The 15,609-nt window shown below is 48.0% G+C and overlaps 1 protein-coding gene across 3 annotated transcripts; it reads left to right on the forward strand.

The window, feature by feature from the left end:
* Positions 1–1,797: 1,797 nt before the first annotated feature.
* On the forward strand, positions 1,798–14,288 carry Neil2 (nei like DNA glycosylase 2). 3 transcript variants are annotated; one of them, XM_027927148.2, is made up of 5 exons: positions 1,798–1,900; positions 3,604–3,743; positions 8,608–8,960; positions 11,685–11,881; positions 13,285–14,288. In XM_027927148.2, exons 2-5 carry the CDS (start codon positions 3,606–3,608, stop codon positions 13,596–13,598), a joined length of 1,002 nt encoding a protein of 333 aa, XP_027782949.2. In that variant the 5' UTR covers positions 1,798–1,900; positions 3,604–3,605; the 3' UTR covers positions 13,599–14,288. The 3 variants fall into 3 exon arrangements, with proteins under 3 accessions (XP_027782949.2, XP_027782948.2, XP_027782950.2); XM_027927147.2 differs by having other exon boundaries at positions 1,799–2,028; XM_027927149.2 differs by lacking the exon at positions 1,798–1,900 and adding an exon at positions 2,048–2,417.
* Positions 14,289–15,609: the final 1,321 nt, after the last annotated feature.

The following is a 15,609-nucleotide window of genomic DNA, read 5'->3' on the forward strand; positions in this document are numbered from 1 at the left end:
AATCTTCTCAATAAGCAATAGCTATAGGGCTGAGGTTGTGGCTCAGTGGTAGATTGCTTGCTTAGCATGTGTGAGGCACTGGATTGGATTCTCAGTACTGCATATAAATAAATAAAGATCCATTAACAACTTAAAAACAAAAAGAAAACAAAACAAAAAACCAAAAAGCAATAATTATAAATGAGAGCCAAGCTGTGAACCATATAGTTTCTCAACTGCATAGTCCCTTGATCTCAGAAGAAGTATCTCAGATGGGAGGCATTCATTCTACCAGGTGAGATAAAGATTGAGGCTAGGCTGCCCTTCCAAGCACAGCCAATCTACAAAGGGGGAACAGGGGATTCTGGAAGCTACCAAGGAATGAGCCTGATCCTAAAGCAAGAGGCATCCTGTGGTAGGGATGCTATTTTCCCAAAGAAGCAGATACAGGAACTTGGAAACCTTGTCCTGCAAACCCATGTCCTCAAGCCTCCCTCTCTCTGCCTCTAGGGGTCCTCTTGACCCTAGATATCTGAGACCCCCAGGCTTTCCTCTCTTTACCTGCCCTAGCCCTTAAGTAGGTGACACCATGGAGGCCACCTATATTGTGTTCAGGGACTGGGCCTGGCTCCCTATGCCAGATAAATCCTCTCAGGGCCCTCCATTAGGGTACTGGAACTGCCATCCTGGCCGTTTCCTGAACACCTGCTCAGCATTTTCCAAACTTCCTTGCTTACTAACTCGAAAATGCTGGCTCCCTGTTCGCCTTGGAGAAAAAACAACAGAATGTAATTATCTTTGAATAGCCTATTACTTTATTGCCTTTATTCTTTCAAATAAAAAAATCAATACACTTTTTTATAGGGAAACTGATACCTATATTACTCAGGATGGCCTCCAAATCCTGGGCTCAAGTAATAATTTTCTGCTCAGTCTCCCAGTAGCTGGGACTATCACTCAGCTTTACACTGTTTTGTTTTGTTTTGGTCCTGGGGACTGAAACCAGGGCCTTGTGCATGCAAGGCAAGCACTCTACCAATTGAGCTATATCCCCAGCCCCCTTTATACTAATATTTTAAAGCAAAATTTGCTTACAGTAAAAATAATATTAAAATCATATAAAGTAAAATAGCCCATCCTTTAAAAAGGGGTCTGGGAGCATATCTCAGTGTGAGAGCATTTACCTAGCATGCCTGAGGCAGTGGGTTGAATTCCAGCACTGAAAAAACAAATAAAAACTTCATAGGAATTTCTTGACAATCTGTTTCCTTTCCCCCATTATTACTGCATTAGCCTGAGTCAAGGCCTGAACCACTCAAAGACTGTCCCATTTGGAGCTCAAGACTTTTCTCTGTAACTGTCCTTATGAGACAGTAAATAAATAAAAGAGTGCTTTGCTTTCTCAATTCCAGAATCTTTTTTCCACCTCGTTTTTTGCCCTTTACTCCTGTCCATCTGCCACCGGCCCTGCTTCCAGCGCCCCCAATCCAGGGAAGAGGTCCTGTCCCCCAATACAGAACTCCAAGAGCACACACCCTGGGGAAGACTCCGCCCCCACCACGGGGGGGGGGGGGCAGGTGCACGCTCACCCCGGGGGCGCGGCCCGCTCCTCAGGACAGAACTCCACGCCCACCTCCGGGGGGCGGGGGTGTGGGGGGGAGGAATTGCCCGCCCCTCGCCCCTAGGACCGAGCAGCACGCCCACCCCAGGGGCGGAGCCCGCGCTCCCGGGCAGAGCGCCACGCCCACCCCGGGCGGGGATTACCACGCCCCCAGGGCAGAGCCCCGCCCCTGCCCCGCCCCCGGAGCGGACCTCCCAGTTCCGGGGCGCGGGTCCTCCCCGCCCACGTCCGCGGAGACCCAGGGGACGGGCGTGTGCGCCGCGGAGCTGGGGCTGGCCGAGGGGCAGCCTACCGCGACCGGTGAGTCCGGCCCTGGACCGCCGCCTGCCCGAAAGGTGGAGTAGAAGGACGGGGCCGCGCCGCCCCCGGCTTCCTGCCCGGCCGGTGCCGGGGCCTCTGGGCCCGAGTCTGGCTCCTGCGCCTCGTAGGTGCGTGACTGTGAAAACGCAGTTACAGAAAAATTGAGAAGCGCCTCTTAAAGGCACCACACCCTGGCCGAATTCATTTCCCTTTTGCGTGTTGACCACGGCGCCTCTGTCCCGGGAGTTCCAGGGACCCTCATTCCAGTCTCTGCGCCCCCTTCTCCCCCGAACCGCGTAAAGAGTTGGAAAGGCAGTCATCTTAGACTCTCCTTGGGGAGCAGTTTGCCTTGGAAACAGCAGCGAAGACCTTTTATTCCCCTTCCTCGCCTGTCACCCAGCCTGGCGACCTGGCTGTAACTGTCCTGCGGGAAGGGACCCTCGGTTCTCATCTTGCGGCCACTTCTCCTCCTCCATCAAAATACTTAAACCTGTCCATGAGCCGAGAGATTCAAGATGTGGGTGCCTTGCAAAGGGTGGCTTTTCGGGAAGCTTTCTGTGTGGGAGGCAGTCGGGCTCAGAACTGGTGAAGGTCGGTTTTTCTGGCAAGGGGCCTTTCGGCCCACAGTTTTCCCTTGAGGGTCTGAGTAGGAGGAACATTATCACTTTCAGAGAATATAAAGTGTCACGGATTTTAAGATGCATATTATGGAATGTGCTGCTGAGGAAGTTATGAGAATTCCTGGAATGTTAGAGACATCTTCAATTTAAAAAAATATTTTAAATTTTTTGTTAGAATCACTGAAGTACTAGCTGCCACCTGCCAGATACCTGAGTAATTTTCACCATGACTTACAGCACATAACTTGTGCTGAGGAAACAGGTGTATTAGTAGTGCCCTGAGTGAGGATGGGATGTGCAGAACACTCAGACTGCCTCACACAGGGGGCTCTCAGTGAACTTGGATGATTGGGTCAAGGTCACAAATGGCCTGCAAGATACTGCAGGGGACCAATGTTGCTTCCTGGTGGTCAGGGATAATTGTTGTAGCAATTAATTTTTGCTACAACAAAAATTATTAATTATTAATTAATTATCAAAAAAAATTTTGATAATTGCTGGGCACTGACCCTTTCTGCTCTCAACTGGCTTGGCCAGTGTCTGCACTTGTGGGTTCTGGGTGCTCTCTGCATTGTGGCCGCCCCTGGGACCCCAGGGCCGAGCAGATCTCATGCACATCTCCCCTACCTGAGGGCTGGTCACAGGAGGACCAGGTCCCATTGTCCCCTAAAAGTGGGGGGATCCCTCAGCACAGAGGGTTGGAGTGATTGTTTCGGGAAGTGGGGAGGGGGAGGAGGACAGAGCTGGAGATGAGTTAGGAGCGCACAGTCCAGGCAGAAGGCAATGAGAGTCGTTCCCCAGGTGGCCACCGAAGTGGGTGGCATCCATGATGTGATGGCTAGCACGCTGTTGGTGTGTGCTGAATGAAGAAAAGGCAAGAGGAGTTGGGAACTCATTCCTGAGAAGTGGACCCACACCCTTCTGTGGCTTGTCTTCCTCTGATGGGTCCCTGCCCCGCTGCGCTCTCTCTTTGACCATATAGACTGTTAAAGTTTGTGGCAGGAACCGGCTGCTAAGAGCTGGGAGAATGAGGAGTGCTAGAGAGAATGAGCTAAGGTCTCTTCTGCCTGTTTCTGCCTGCAGAGATGCCAGAAGGACCATCTGTGAGGAAATTTCACCATTTGATCTCTCCCTTTGTGGGCCAGCAGGTGGTCAAGACAGGGGGCAGCAGTAAGAAGCTATACCCTGCCACCCTTCAGTCTCTGTGGCTCCAGGACACCCAGGTGAGTTCTGTATCCTCTGCAAGTCAGGCTCCCTTAGCCCATCCTGTGCCTCCCCTGGAATCTGCCCCAAGAGGTCTCATGCTATCCCTCCCATTGGCCCTGGACAACCACTGCAGGACTCCATATGGGTCCTGGTCTTTCAGTCTGACGTTTCCCAGTCAGAAGTGGGCATTACGTGGACTGTGGGCTCTGAAGATCACAGAGGCATGAGCTGGAGACCCCCATTCAGAGTCTGGAGACATTCTGACTATTCAAGCTGTGTCTGATGTTCAGCTTTGGGCTGGGAACCAAGTTTGATCCTTGTGCCAGTGGGGATGAAAGGAAAGAGGATTGCTGCAGGTCTGGGTTCAAACCGTCCATCTTTTTCTTGAGCAGGAGTCAGAATTCCTTCAGGCGGCTCACTGGCTCTGTGATCTGACCCCTGCATGCCTCTGTCGCCTTTGTACCCACCCCAGTCTGTCTTTGATCACCCAGCTCGGGTCATTCTTGCCCAGGGTTTTGATATGCTGCTCCCCTGCATGAGCAGGTTTTCCCTTTTCTCCTATCTGCCCCCTCAGTTTACCATGGTGATTTCTACTTGGCCATCCGTCCTCGGAGAAGCTTGACACTGGGTGAGACTCCTCTCCAGGAGGACACCTGAACTTCCTCCTGTTGTACCTATTCCTGAATTTGTGCTGCTTGTGGTGTGAAGGAGACGGATAAACCTTGTGTCCTGAGTGCTTAGCTGGACACCCAGCACATAGGAGGCACAGGGTAAATGTTTGCAGGCCACAGAGTAAACTCAGTAGACTGTGTTGCTGCTTAGCTGGGAGCTCTTAAGCAAGTCTCTTAGCTTTAGAGTGTTTGATTCAGTCGTGGGGACGAGGCACTGGCTTGCTGCTACGGCAAGTGGACTTTATCCTTCCATCTTCACCCATGAGTTACATGTTTCAGAGAACTATCCACATTGTGGAGCCAGGTCTTCCAAACTCCAGGCTGTGGTCTCTTTGTACAGACTGTCATGGGAGGTTTGTAGCTGCAGGGTGTGGTCCCTTATCTCTGGACCCCCCGCATTTATCACAGTGCTTGTCACAGAGCTGGGACTCAGAGAAGATTATCAAATGGCAGTGTGGACAGAAGAATGTGCGACAAGAGTGCTTGAAGGTGGACCCAGAGCTGGTTTCGCAGCAAGCTAAGGCAGAATCTGTATTGTGGGAACCCAAGAAAGGCCCAAGGAGGTGGCCTTGGGGAGCTGCTTAATGGGGCTCTCAGGAGCACCTTTTCCTACCTGTCTGTTTTTCTGTCCCTGCCCCTGAGGAATGCAGAACCAGATGTGGAAGGAAAGACTTGTATCTCCACAGGGAAACTGACAGCGGTGCTTAATGGGGAGGAGTGGATCTCAAGGTTAAGAGCCCAGTGAGGACCTCACGTAGGGGGCATCCTGTCACCTGGAGGAGGTGGGGCTTGAGTTGAACTTTGAAGACTGGAGGATTTAGATAGACTCAGGGGGAAATGGGCATTTCAGTCTGAGAAGGAATTATAGACAGGAGGAGGGACGGGGAGTAAACAAGATGGGTTCTACTCTGCAAGCCGTTTGTCAGACACCTTCCTCTTCAGCTCTCTGCTTTCTGGGTAGGAATTGTCTTGACTGCTCACAGCAGACTCAGAAGGTGACTCATGCAGCTCCTGTGATGGGACATTCAGAGCTCGCAGTCCTTGTGTGGCTGTTGAGGTCCGTATTCCACCCATTTCCGTGGGTTGGAGGTGGGTTTAGGACTCAAATGTTACTACATACTTTGACTTTTTTTCTTTTGTGGTGCTGGGGATCCAACTCAGGGTCTTGTTCGTGCTAGGCGGGTGCTCTGCCATTAGCTTACTTGGACTTTTTATTTTTTAACTTTTTTTTGTAGTTGTAGGTGGACAGCATGGCTTTATGTTATTTGTTTATTTTTATGTGGTACAGAGGATTGAGCCCAGTGTCCCATGCATGCAACGCAAGCACTCTACCACTGGGCTACAGCCCCATACTTAGAATCTTAACCAACCGGCCAATTAAAAATTTGTAACAGCTTTGGGCTGTGGTTATAGCTCAGTGGTAGAGCACTTGCCTAGCAGGTGAGGCACTGGGTTTGATTCTCAGCACCACATATAAATAAATAAAGGTCCATTGACGACTAAAAAAACATTTAAAAAAATTTATAACAGCTTTATTGAGATATAATTTGCAAAACACACAGTCTGCCAAGTTAAACTTCATAATTCAGTAGTTTTTAGTATATTTACTGAGTTTTCCATGATTCGTTTTAGAATCTTTTAATTTTTTTTTTTTGGCAGTGCTGGGGGTTAAACCCAGGGCTTCTCGCATGCAAGGCATGCTCTCTACCACTGAGCTGTACCCTCAGCCCCAGAATATTTATGTTACACCCAAAAAACTTCTGTGCCCATTAGCAGTCATCCCATTTTACTCCAGCCTTCAGCAACCACTAATCTATTCTCTTTCTGTAGACTTGCCTCTTTGGGACATTTTATATATGTGGAATCATGTAGTATGTGTTTCTTTGATGACTGGCTTCTTAATATGATGTCAGATTCATGTATATTATAGCAGGTCTCAATACTTTAATCCTTTTTGTTGCTGAATAGCTTCCACTATATGGGTATGCCATATTTTATGATTGATGATGTCCATTCATCAGCTGATGGATAATTGGAATAATCTGCTGTGGACACTGATGTGCAAGTGTTCGTGTGGGTGTGTGGTTTCAGTTCCCATGGGTCTGGAATTGCTGGGCCTCTTGGTAACTCACAGAGTGGACCTTCTTGTGCTCACCAACACTTCTTTCCATGTTCTCCTAGTCTCTGGTGTGTGTCTTACTTTTTCTTTTTATTGTGTCAAAAAAAAAAACAAAAAAAAAACCAACAACAAAAAACACATAACAAAATTTACCATCTTAACCAACCTTTTATAAGTGTATGGTTCAGTATTCAGTTAATTATGTTCATGGTATTGTTGGGTAGATCGCTAGATCTTTTAAAATCTTTCCTAGCTGAAACTCAGAACCCAATTAGCTTTATTTATTTATTTTTAGTGGTGCTGAGGATGGAACCCAGCTACAACCCCAGCCCCCCAAATTCTTTCATTTTTAATGCAACACTGTTCTGTTATGGACATACCATGTTATGTTACCCATTCATCTCTTGGAGGACACCTGGTTGCTTCTGCTTTCACAGCTGTGAAAAAGTTATCTCCCTTTTAAAATATGAAGCCCCTAGAGGGAAGGACTGGAGTCTCTCACTGTCAGGCATACTGCAAGTTGTCAATGATTAGTGAATTGAAGTGACTGCAGTGTCCTGGCACTTAAAAGAAGCATAGCAGAAATTGGCATGGTTGGAGAGGGTACAAGGACATCCTGACCAGCCCTTTTTGACTGTAAATGTTTTGACCTTGAGGAAGGTTTAACAAATACTTTATTTATTATTGTACTAAGGATTAACACCGGCACTTTACCACCAAGGTACATCTTCAGCCTTTTTATTATTTATTATTTTTTTTTAATTGTGTACTTTTGTTTTTGTGCTTTTTTTTTTTTTTTTTTTTTACTTTTTATTTTTTGAGACTGGGCTAAGTTGCCCAGGCTGGCCTTGAACTTATCTTCCTCCTGCCTCAGCCTCCTGAGCTGCTGGGGTTATAGGCATGTATGACACTTGATTGACAAATATTTTAATCAGAATTATTTCAATACTGGCAAATTTACACTGAGAAAGTATTTTCTGGAATAAATTCTAATATGTCCACTTAATTCCTTGTTCAGTGTGTGCACGTGCACGCCCAGTTATGCCCTAATATGTGGCAGAAAATAATCTGTGCTCGGATTTCCAGACAAATTATTCTGCAGATAAACTATTATTAGACAGGTGATATATTCTGCCGAGAGGCTACCGTTGTAGTTTTTAACTAATGGACAGATTGTAGGTCGTATCAAAACAATAATCTTGATGTACCTTTGACGGTCAAAAAGTAACACAAGCACTTCCAGCATTAAAGGCAGATGGGTTGGTTTGGTCACTGAAAGGCTTCCTGGATTTCAGGCTGCGTAGAAAAGACTCATCCTGGAATCTGGGTGTGCACACACTTCATACAAGGATCTGGCAACTGATTATATATCTATTTTAATTGTGAATTCACTTGTAGCTATTTTGTCAAGTCTGGTTTGCTGGGCAGAAGGTGGGAAAAAGATACTGGATCTCACAGTGTGTTGTCTTCAGCCACAGTCCGTGGCTGTGCACACACTGATTAATTCTAGAATAAAGACATGTAGTATGAGTGGAATAGAAGAATGATAATTTGCATTTCTTTTTTTTTTTTTTTTTTTGGTACCAGAGATTGAGCTCAGGGGCACTCAACCACTGAGCCACACACATCCCCAGCCCTTTTTTGTATTTTATTTAGAGACAAGGTCTCCCTGAGTTTCTTAGTACCTTGCCTTTTGCTGAGGCTGGCTTTGAACTCATGATCCTCCTGCCTCGGACTCCAGAGCCACTGGGATTACAGGTGTGGCCAAGGCACCTGGTTTGTGCTCATTTCTTAGCCAATTCCTGAAAACATTGGGAACAGTTCTGCTCAGATATTCTAGGGTGGCTGTGCTGACTGGTATAGGTATGTCTTTTACTAATCTAATTCTTCCAGTTGCTTCCAGTCACTTTGAAAGCCATGGGCCAACTGGCCACACCACCACAGCAAAAAGATCAAAAGGCAGGACCCAGATACGCAATCTGGGGCAGCTTCACAGCAAGGAGAAGGAGTCAGTGGGCAGTTGGGTAACTGTGTAGCCCTTAGCTCCTTTTTGGGTCTGTAAAGCTTAGATCCATGTTCATTTTTTCCTAGGTTCATGGAAAAAAATTATTCCTTAGATTTGATCCAGATGAAGAATCGGGGTCCCCTGGTAGCAACCCACTGCCAGAGCCTCCACAGAAAGGAGCAAGGAAGGAAGAGACTGTGGCCCCAGAGCCAGCCTTGGGGCCCAGCAGACTCAAAACCTCTGATGAATCCTGTCCGTCTGTGGAGCTTGACCCCAGTGGATCAGATGTTCCCGAGGGTCTGGGGACAGATGGCCCTGCAACAGGAGCCCCACAGTGGCTGCAGGTCAGCTTTGGTCTGTTTGGCAGTGTCTGGGTGAATGAGTTCTCCAGAGCCACGAAAGCCAACAAGAGAGGTGACTGGAGGGATCCTGTGCCCAGGTAACGGTGTGGGTGTCGGGGTTCTTGGCAGGGTCTGCAGTATTCCTGTGGTCCCCACTGTGGCAGGGTGTGGTGCTGGGTGTGGGGGGTCACGCACAGGTGGATGGCCAACCCTAGCACCTGATATTTAGGAGACAGAAGAGGCTGTGGTATTTACCCAGGTTGGGAAGTAGGCTGCGGTCTGCACCTGAAGGGGAGATCGTGACTCCCTGGGGTGGCCTGGAGAAGGGGAGTTTCCAACACACGAGGAACTTGAGGGCAGACGGTCTCTGAAGAGCATTTCATGCCTCAACTCTTGCTCTCTGAACTTGGGGACAGGTTTGCCCAGGTTTTAATCTATGAATGTTGATAAAAATGACTTTGTGCAGCCAGCTCCGTGTTTAGGGTTATTTCCTTGGGGCTCGTGCCAGAGGGGAGTTGCTGGTGAAGACAAGGAATGTTCTGTGGCTGCAAGTTTTCGGGGCTGTACAGAAGCGCTGGCTTGGCTGCCTTCTCGCTAGCTTTGGGTCCTTTGTGTACTTTTTATCAATTTGTTGAAGCTCGTGGACATTCAGTCTGGTAGCCTCTGTGATATGTGCTGCCTCTATTGTTTGAGGCTCTCTGGTGTCCTTTGACTATGTTTATGATGCTTTTTGACATTTGGGGTTTTTACTGTTTATGTAGTCAACAGTGTTTTTCTTGGTCACTCCTAAGTTTCCCTCTGACTAAAGAGGTCCCGTCTACTCCAGAGTCACCTGAAGGGTTTTTGTTGTTGTTGTTTTGGGTTTTTTAGGTGGTGGTGCTGGGAATTGAACCCAAGGCCTCATGCCTGCTAACAAGCATTCTTCCACTTAGTTGCATCTCCAGACCTTTTTATTGTATTTTGAGCCAAGATCATGTTAAATTGCCCAGGCTGGCCTCAGACTTGTGATCCTCCTGACTTTTCTATTTTCAAATTTTGCTTTTAGGTTTCAAACTTTGTCTTTGCTTACAGTATCATGTAGGGCCCACAGGATGCTTTGGGCAGCTCAGGTAGCTCAGGAGGTCCGAGGGAGGCTCTCTGGAGCTGGCTGGGTTCTGAGTCCTGCCTCCTGTTCCTGGGACTCTCCTGGCTTTGCACATTGCCACTCCTGGGTTGTTTCCTTGGGCCAGCAGCAAAAAGCAGCTGCAGTTTCAGGCTTTATACACACCCAGGAGCAGCCAGAGGGAGGAGCCGCTTTTAGGCTTCTGCTCAGGGCCCCAGCTGGGTTCCCTGCCGGCCACACCTGGCAAGGTGCTATGTTGGAATTAGTCACAAGCTGGGAAACGGGACCTCTCTCCCTGAAACAGGCTCTCTCCGGAGCTCACCCTGGTGGTCACAGAGTGAACACGTATTGTCCTCTTCTGTTACCCTCTTGTCAAGTTCCTTCTTGTTGTTCGTATTTTATAGTTGGCTCTGTCCTTTTTTTTTTCCCTACCAGGCTTGCCTGAGTTTTATACTCTTTTTTGGTCTTTGAAGAAAATAATTATTGCTTTATATAATCTTTCTTTATGGAAGACTGTTTCTTAATTAATTTCTAAGTGTTTTGGAGTTTAGGGTCTTTTTTTTAGTTTTTACTTATTTATTAATTGCAGTACAGGTGATTGAACCCAGGGGCGCTCTACCACTGAGCTGCAGCCCCAGTCCTGTTTAATTCTTTTATTTTGAGACGGGATCCCACCGCTGGCTTCAAACTAGGGATCCTCCTGCCTCTGCCTCCCCAGTTGCTGGCATTATGGTTGTGCCCCACTGCAGCTCTAACCATCCAGATTTTACTAACATAAAAATTAAAACTGTTTTTGCTTACTATCCCCACCTTTCAGATCAATCTTTTAGAGTATTTCTACTTGTTAATAATTTTCTATCATATTCACCCCAGTTTCAGAGTTTGTCAAGCTGATTTGGATTTTCAGTTCCAGGTTATTAAATTAATTAATATCATTATATTATAACTATATATTAAATAACATTAAAAGGGATATCTTTTATTTCAAGAACTCTTTCCTGATCCTGGCGCCATGGTTCTTAGGTGCACTGTCATAATCATGATCCATTGATGTCCCATGGCACCTGTTACAGAATTCCATTGCTCACTTCTTCACCTCCTCCCCATCTCCCCCATTGAGACCATTGCTGGTGTGATTTTTGCTGGGTATGTATCTTTTCTTGGAGTGGTTTCCTGGGCACTGAGAGTGGGTTCTCCTGGTCCCAACTCTCTCCAGGGACACTCACTCCATCCAAGGCATGGGCTCAGGGATCTTCCCCTTCAGATGTGGAGGCAGTTCTGCTCTGATTAGCTGTCCTTGAGGTTGCCATCATTTCTTTATCAGCATTTATAACTTTGTGCTCTGTCCCTGACAGCTCAGGGGAGTTGGGTCTTTTTGGTAAATCTAGCCTGGGGCTGGAGGTAGAGCCTCACTGCAGCCATTTCTCTGTGTTCCTTACTGGTGAGCCCCCTTTTTGTGTTCTAGGTCGTCAGACCCCCTGAACTTTGAGCTGTTCTGTTTTCCAGGTTTTCTTCTGTGAACAGAAGATACTCAGAAAAAATAAACCCACGTGTATGTTTTGTTCTAACGACTCCATTTAGCTCTGTGATGTCTGTGACTCTGACAGAGCTGTCCATTTTCTCTTCAAGGCCTGGCTTTCCCCAGGTTCGTCAGAGTCGCAGCGTAGTGTGACCTGACACAGTGGAAGCTCATGTGCATGTGGTTTGTTCTTTCTTCCAGGTTGGTCCTACACTTTGGTGGTGGTGGCTTCCTGGCATTTTATAATTGCCAGATGTGTTGGAGCCCTTCTCCTGTGATCAAACCTACCTGTGACATCTTGTCTGAAAAGTTCCATCGAGGACAAGCCTTGGAGGCTCTGGGCCAGGCTCAGCCTGTGTGCTATACACTGTTGAACCAGAGATACTTCTCAGGGTTAGGTATGACTGACGGGTCAGGGGGGAGTCCCTCAGAGTCGTCCAATGGAAAAGTCATTCATCTGGGAGTCTCGAGTCCTGAGGATAGTTCTGTTGGTCTTGAAGTGATGACTTTATCTCTTTAGCTTCCCTGGTCTTTAAAATTACACAGAATCTCAGGATGTAAAATGGATGATTGGTAATTTAGCATTATATTTCTTTCATAAGTTAGTATTTAGTCATTAGAGCCGGGCATGTGATGCTCGCCTGTAATCCCAGTGGCTCAGAAGGCTGAGGCTGGAGGATTAAACTCAGCCTCAGCAACTTAGCAAGTCCCTAAGCAGCTTAGTGAGACACTGTCTGAAAATAAAATACAAAAGAGGGCTGGGGATGTGGCTCAGTGGTTAAGCACCCCTGGGTTCAATATCTGTTACTACCTTTTGCCCCTAAAACAAGAGGTGGTTAGATAAGCATTTTCTAACTTCTGCTTCAGAATTTGTACCCTGACTGGATTCTTAGCCTATGCTTCCTGAGGTGCATTAGGGCGTGACCTCCTGAAGGGCAGGGGCCGTGCCTGTGCCCCTGGTGTCCTCCACTGCCTAGTGCCATCCTGGCACCGAGAGGCACGGGGCCAGGGTCTGCAGGCAGCTGGGAGTCCTCTGTTCACTAACAGGAAAGGGCAGTCACTTCATTCATCCATTCCCCCAAACCTACTGCACACCTGCCCTTTGGTAAACTTGCCTTCTCAGCCTAACACAGCCATTGTTTAAAAAGGCTCAGCAAACCAGGCCAGTTCCCCTGAGATGAGGTGGGGTATAATAAAGGCCCAGTAGGGTTAAAGAGAGAAACTGTGGGGATATTTTGAAGAGAGGCATTGATTCTGGAAGAAGGGGTTGAGGCTGGCTTCATAAAGAATGAGGCAGGAATAGACAAATAATTGAATAAGACCTCCTAAACTCTGCATGGAACAGGCATCGGAACAGTTCATGTTTCCACCAGCCACTGAGCTCAGCATTCTTAGGTGACGTCTCACTGACTGCTCACAAAAACCAGCAAAGCCATTCCTGTTTTACAGATGAGGAAACTGAAACTTAGAGGCCAAGGAACCTGCCAGAGCCATATGGTAGGATCTGGTCGAGCTGGGATTCCAGTGCAGGCGGTCAGGAGTCAGGCCCTTCTTGCAGCCTCTTGGCTGTGACGTGGGACCCACATGTGTTACTTCATTTTGCTTCACAACAGCCTTCAGGGGGAGCGTGGCCCAATGCATTTTGCAGAGGGCATGGACGCGGAGCCTGCCGCCCTGCCCCGGAGGCCCCTGTGTGACAGAGCTCGTGCTCCCCGCCATCACACCAGCTCTGCTCCCTGTGGGGTGGTTTCACTGTGGCATGTTGCGTGTCCCTCCTCATCCTTTCCCTGCTTTGTTTCAGGGAACATCATTAAGAATGAAGCCTTGTACAGAGCCAGGATCCATCCCCTTTCTCTGGGCTCGCTCCTGAGTGCTTCTCGCCGGGAGGCCCTTGTGGACCATGTGGTGGAGTTCAGTACGGACTGGCTTCAGGGAAAGTTCCAGGGCAAGCCACAGCACACGCAGATCTACCGGAAGGAGCAGTGTCCTGCTGGGCACCAGCTCCTCAAGGAGCCCCTTGGGCCCCCAGGCGGGTTCCAGAGGCTCACCTGGTGGTGCCCACAGTGCCAGCCCCAGGTGCCCCCTGAGGAGCCACAGCAGCTCCAACACCCCTGAGGCACTCAAGCTCTTCTTGGTACTTGTCCTTGAGGACCATGGGGCCTGTGTGTCCAGAAGGGAAGGTGTGGGCAGGGATTGTGGGTGGCCACAGAGGACAGCCTGGGCTGTGAGGTGTCAGTATTGTTTATGTTCACTCTCTGGATTGTGCCTGAGGCACAGATTTCATAGGGGTAGGTTTTCTTTTCTAGTTCCGTTGATTCTTCCTGAGGAAGGCAGTCTTCACAGGTGAGGGGAACACCCAGAAAGATGGTGGAGCCCTAAAACCAACAGCCTGGGGGTGGGTGGGACATGACTGTGTTCCCAGCAAGGCTTGGCAAGTGTCCTGTTTTGGAAAGTTTGGTTGATCTTAAGGCTTTTGGTTTTGAGAAACAGGAAAACGGAAGTTTCTTTCCCTGTTGTCTGTGGAGGGTCCTGGGGATGAGGATGGAGCTGCAGGAGAAAAGTGCTGGTCCAGCTCCTGCTGGCGTCTCCCGCCCAGTGGGGAACTCAGGGCCTGGCAGCACATCAGTTAAGTTGAAATGTTTGTGGCTGTTGATGCATCAACAATTCAGGAACCAAAGGACATAGAGAAACATTCCTCAGGTTGTTGGTAACTAAATGAAGCTGGACAGCAACAGGAAAATGAAGCTCTTTGCTATTTCTGTGTCATCTTTATTTGGCAGTAAAGGTTTTTTTGATTGTTTTGTTTTTGTGTGTTTTGTTTTTTTTGTCTTTTCCTGCGGTGTTGGGGATCAAACTTGGGGTCTTGGGCTAGGCAAGCACTCCATTGTTGAGTACACCCCAGGCCCAGTGAAGGGTCTTTTACTATAAATAGCATCTCATTATGAAGGTGGCCTCTCAGAGCTTGCTGGGTTGGACTGATGCATCCACTTACACAGGGAGGGAGGTGAGTGCCCATCTGCCCCAGGGGAGCAGAGGTATACCTTTGCTTCTGGCACAAGGGAGATGATGATTCCTGAGAGTGAAATTGAAAAGAGTAGCACATGTTTCTGGCCTTCCTTTATGCTCATCTGTCTGAAATTACTGAGTGCTGTCCTTGGAGGGGGGTAACCACATCATAGCCAGCTACTTCCCCTTGAGATAGTTAACATGAACTGACCAGTGCTGGGTGCTCACCTGCCCTCCCTGCACCAGGCATTCACCCTGAGTGGCGTGCTCAGCCCTCACTGGGTGCTCGCTCTGCACTGAGTGCTCACCCCAACCTGGTGCTTGCCGCTTACCATAGTTCTTGCACATAATCTGCAGAACAACCCATGGAGCTAGGTACTTGTTCTTTTTGTCTTTATTTTATGAATGAGAGAACTGAAGTCTGGAGAGGTTAAGGAATTTGTTTGAGATCACACAGTTCAAAGTCCAGAGCCACAGCCTTCATTCAGTCTGCCATAAAAACAAAAAAATCCACCACTATAGACTGGGTGACTTAATAGACTTATTTCTCACAGCTCTGGAAATGGCAACTCCAAGATCAAGGTTGATTAGCTTACCCAGGCCCCTTCCTGGCTTGCAGATGGTGCCTCTCTGTGACCTCACATGGGAGGGGAATGCTGAGATATCCTCCTCCTCTTAGAAGGACACTAGTCCCATGATGGGAACATCTCATGACTCAACTATGACTCCATTAACACCTAATCAACACACAAACACTCCATAACAGCCACCCACTTTTTGCCCACCACACTGTAGTCCCTCCGTGGGGCACCACAGTTTCCACAGGAGTAGAACAAGTCCTGGCTCACATCTTCCAGAACACTAGGGATATGCCCTTCAGGGAGCTAGGTTCTCTGTGTTCATCAGCTCTGAAAAAGTGATCCAAGGAAGGATCGTGCCTTACAGATGAAAAGTATAAGTTTGAGAAATATCACGTGCCATCTCTCCCACTTGGACATTTGTGGAGCTCTTAAAGGCTTCAGGAAATCCCTCCACAGTAATGCAGACTCTCTTAGTTTGCTCTACTTGGTGTTTCCAACCCAATTTTATTGTGAACTCTTTTTCTCTCTCTTCCTTGGAA

Source organism: Marmota flaviventris, chromosome 3 (genome assembly GCF_047511675.1).
Source record: "Marmota flaviventris isolate mMarFla1 chromosome 3, mMarFla1.hap1, whole genome shotgun sequence".
Lineage (NCBI taxonomy): Eukaryota > Metazoa > Chordata > Mammalia > Rodentia > Sciuridae > Marmota > Marmota flaviventris.

Bases quoted from the DNA above. Each gene is read 5' to 3' on its own strand.
- Neil2 (XM_027927148.2), top strand. From the start codon at position 3,606: ATGCCAGAAGGACCATCTGTGAGGAAATTTCACCATTTGATCTCTCCC. The intron at 3,744-8,607 runs GTGAGTTCTGTA...ATTTTTTCCTAG, and splicing joins TGTGGCTCCAGGACACCCAG to GTTCATGGAAAAAAATTATT. The intron at 11,882-13,284 runs GTATGACTGACG...GCTTTGTTTCAG, and splicing joins GAGATACTTCTCAGGGTTAG to GGAACATCATTAAGAATGAA.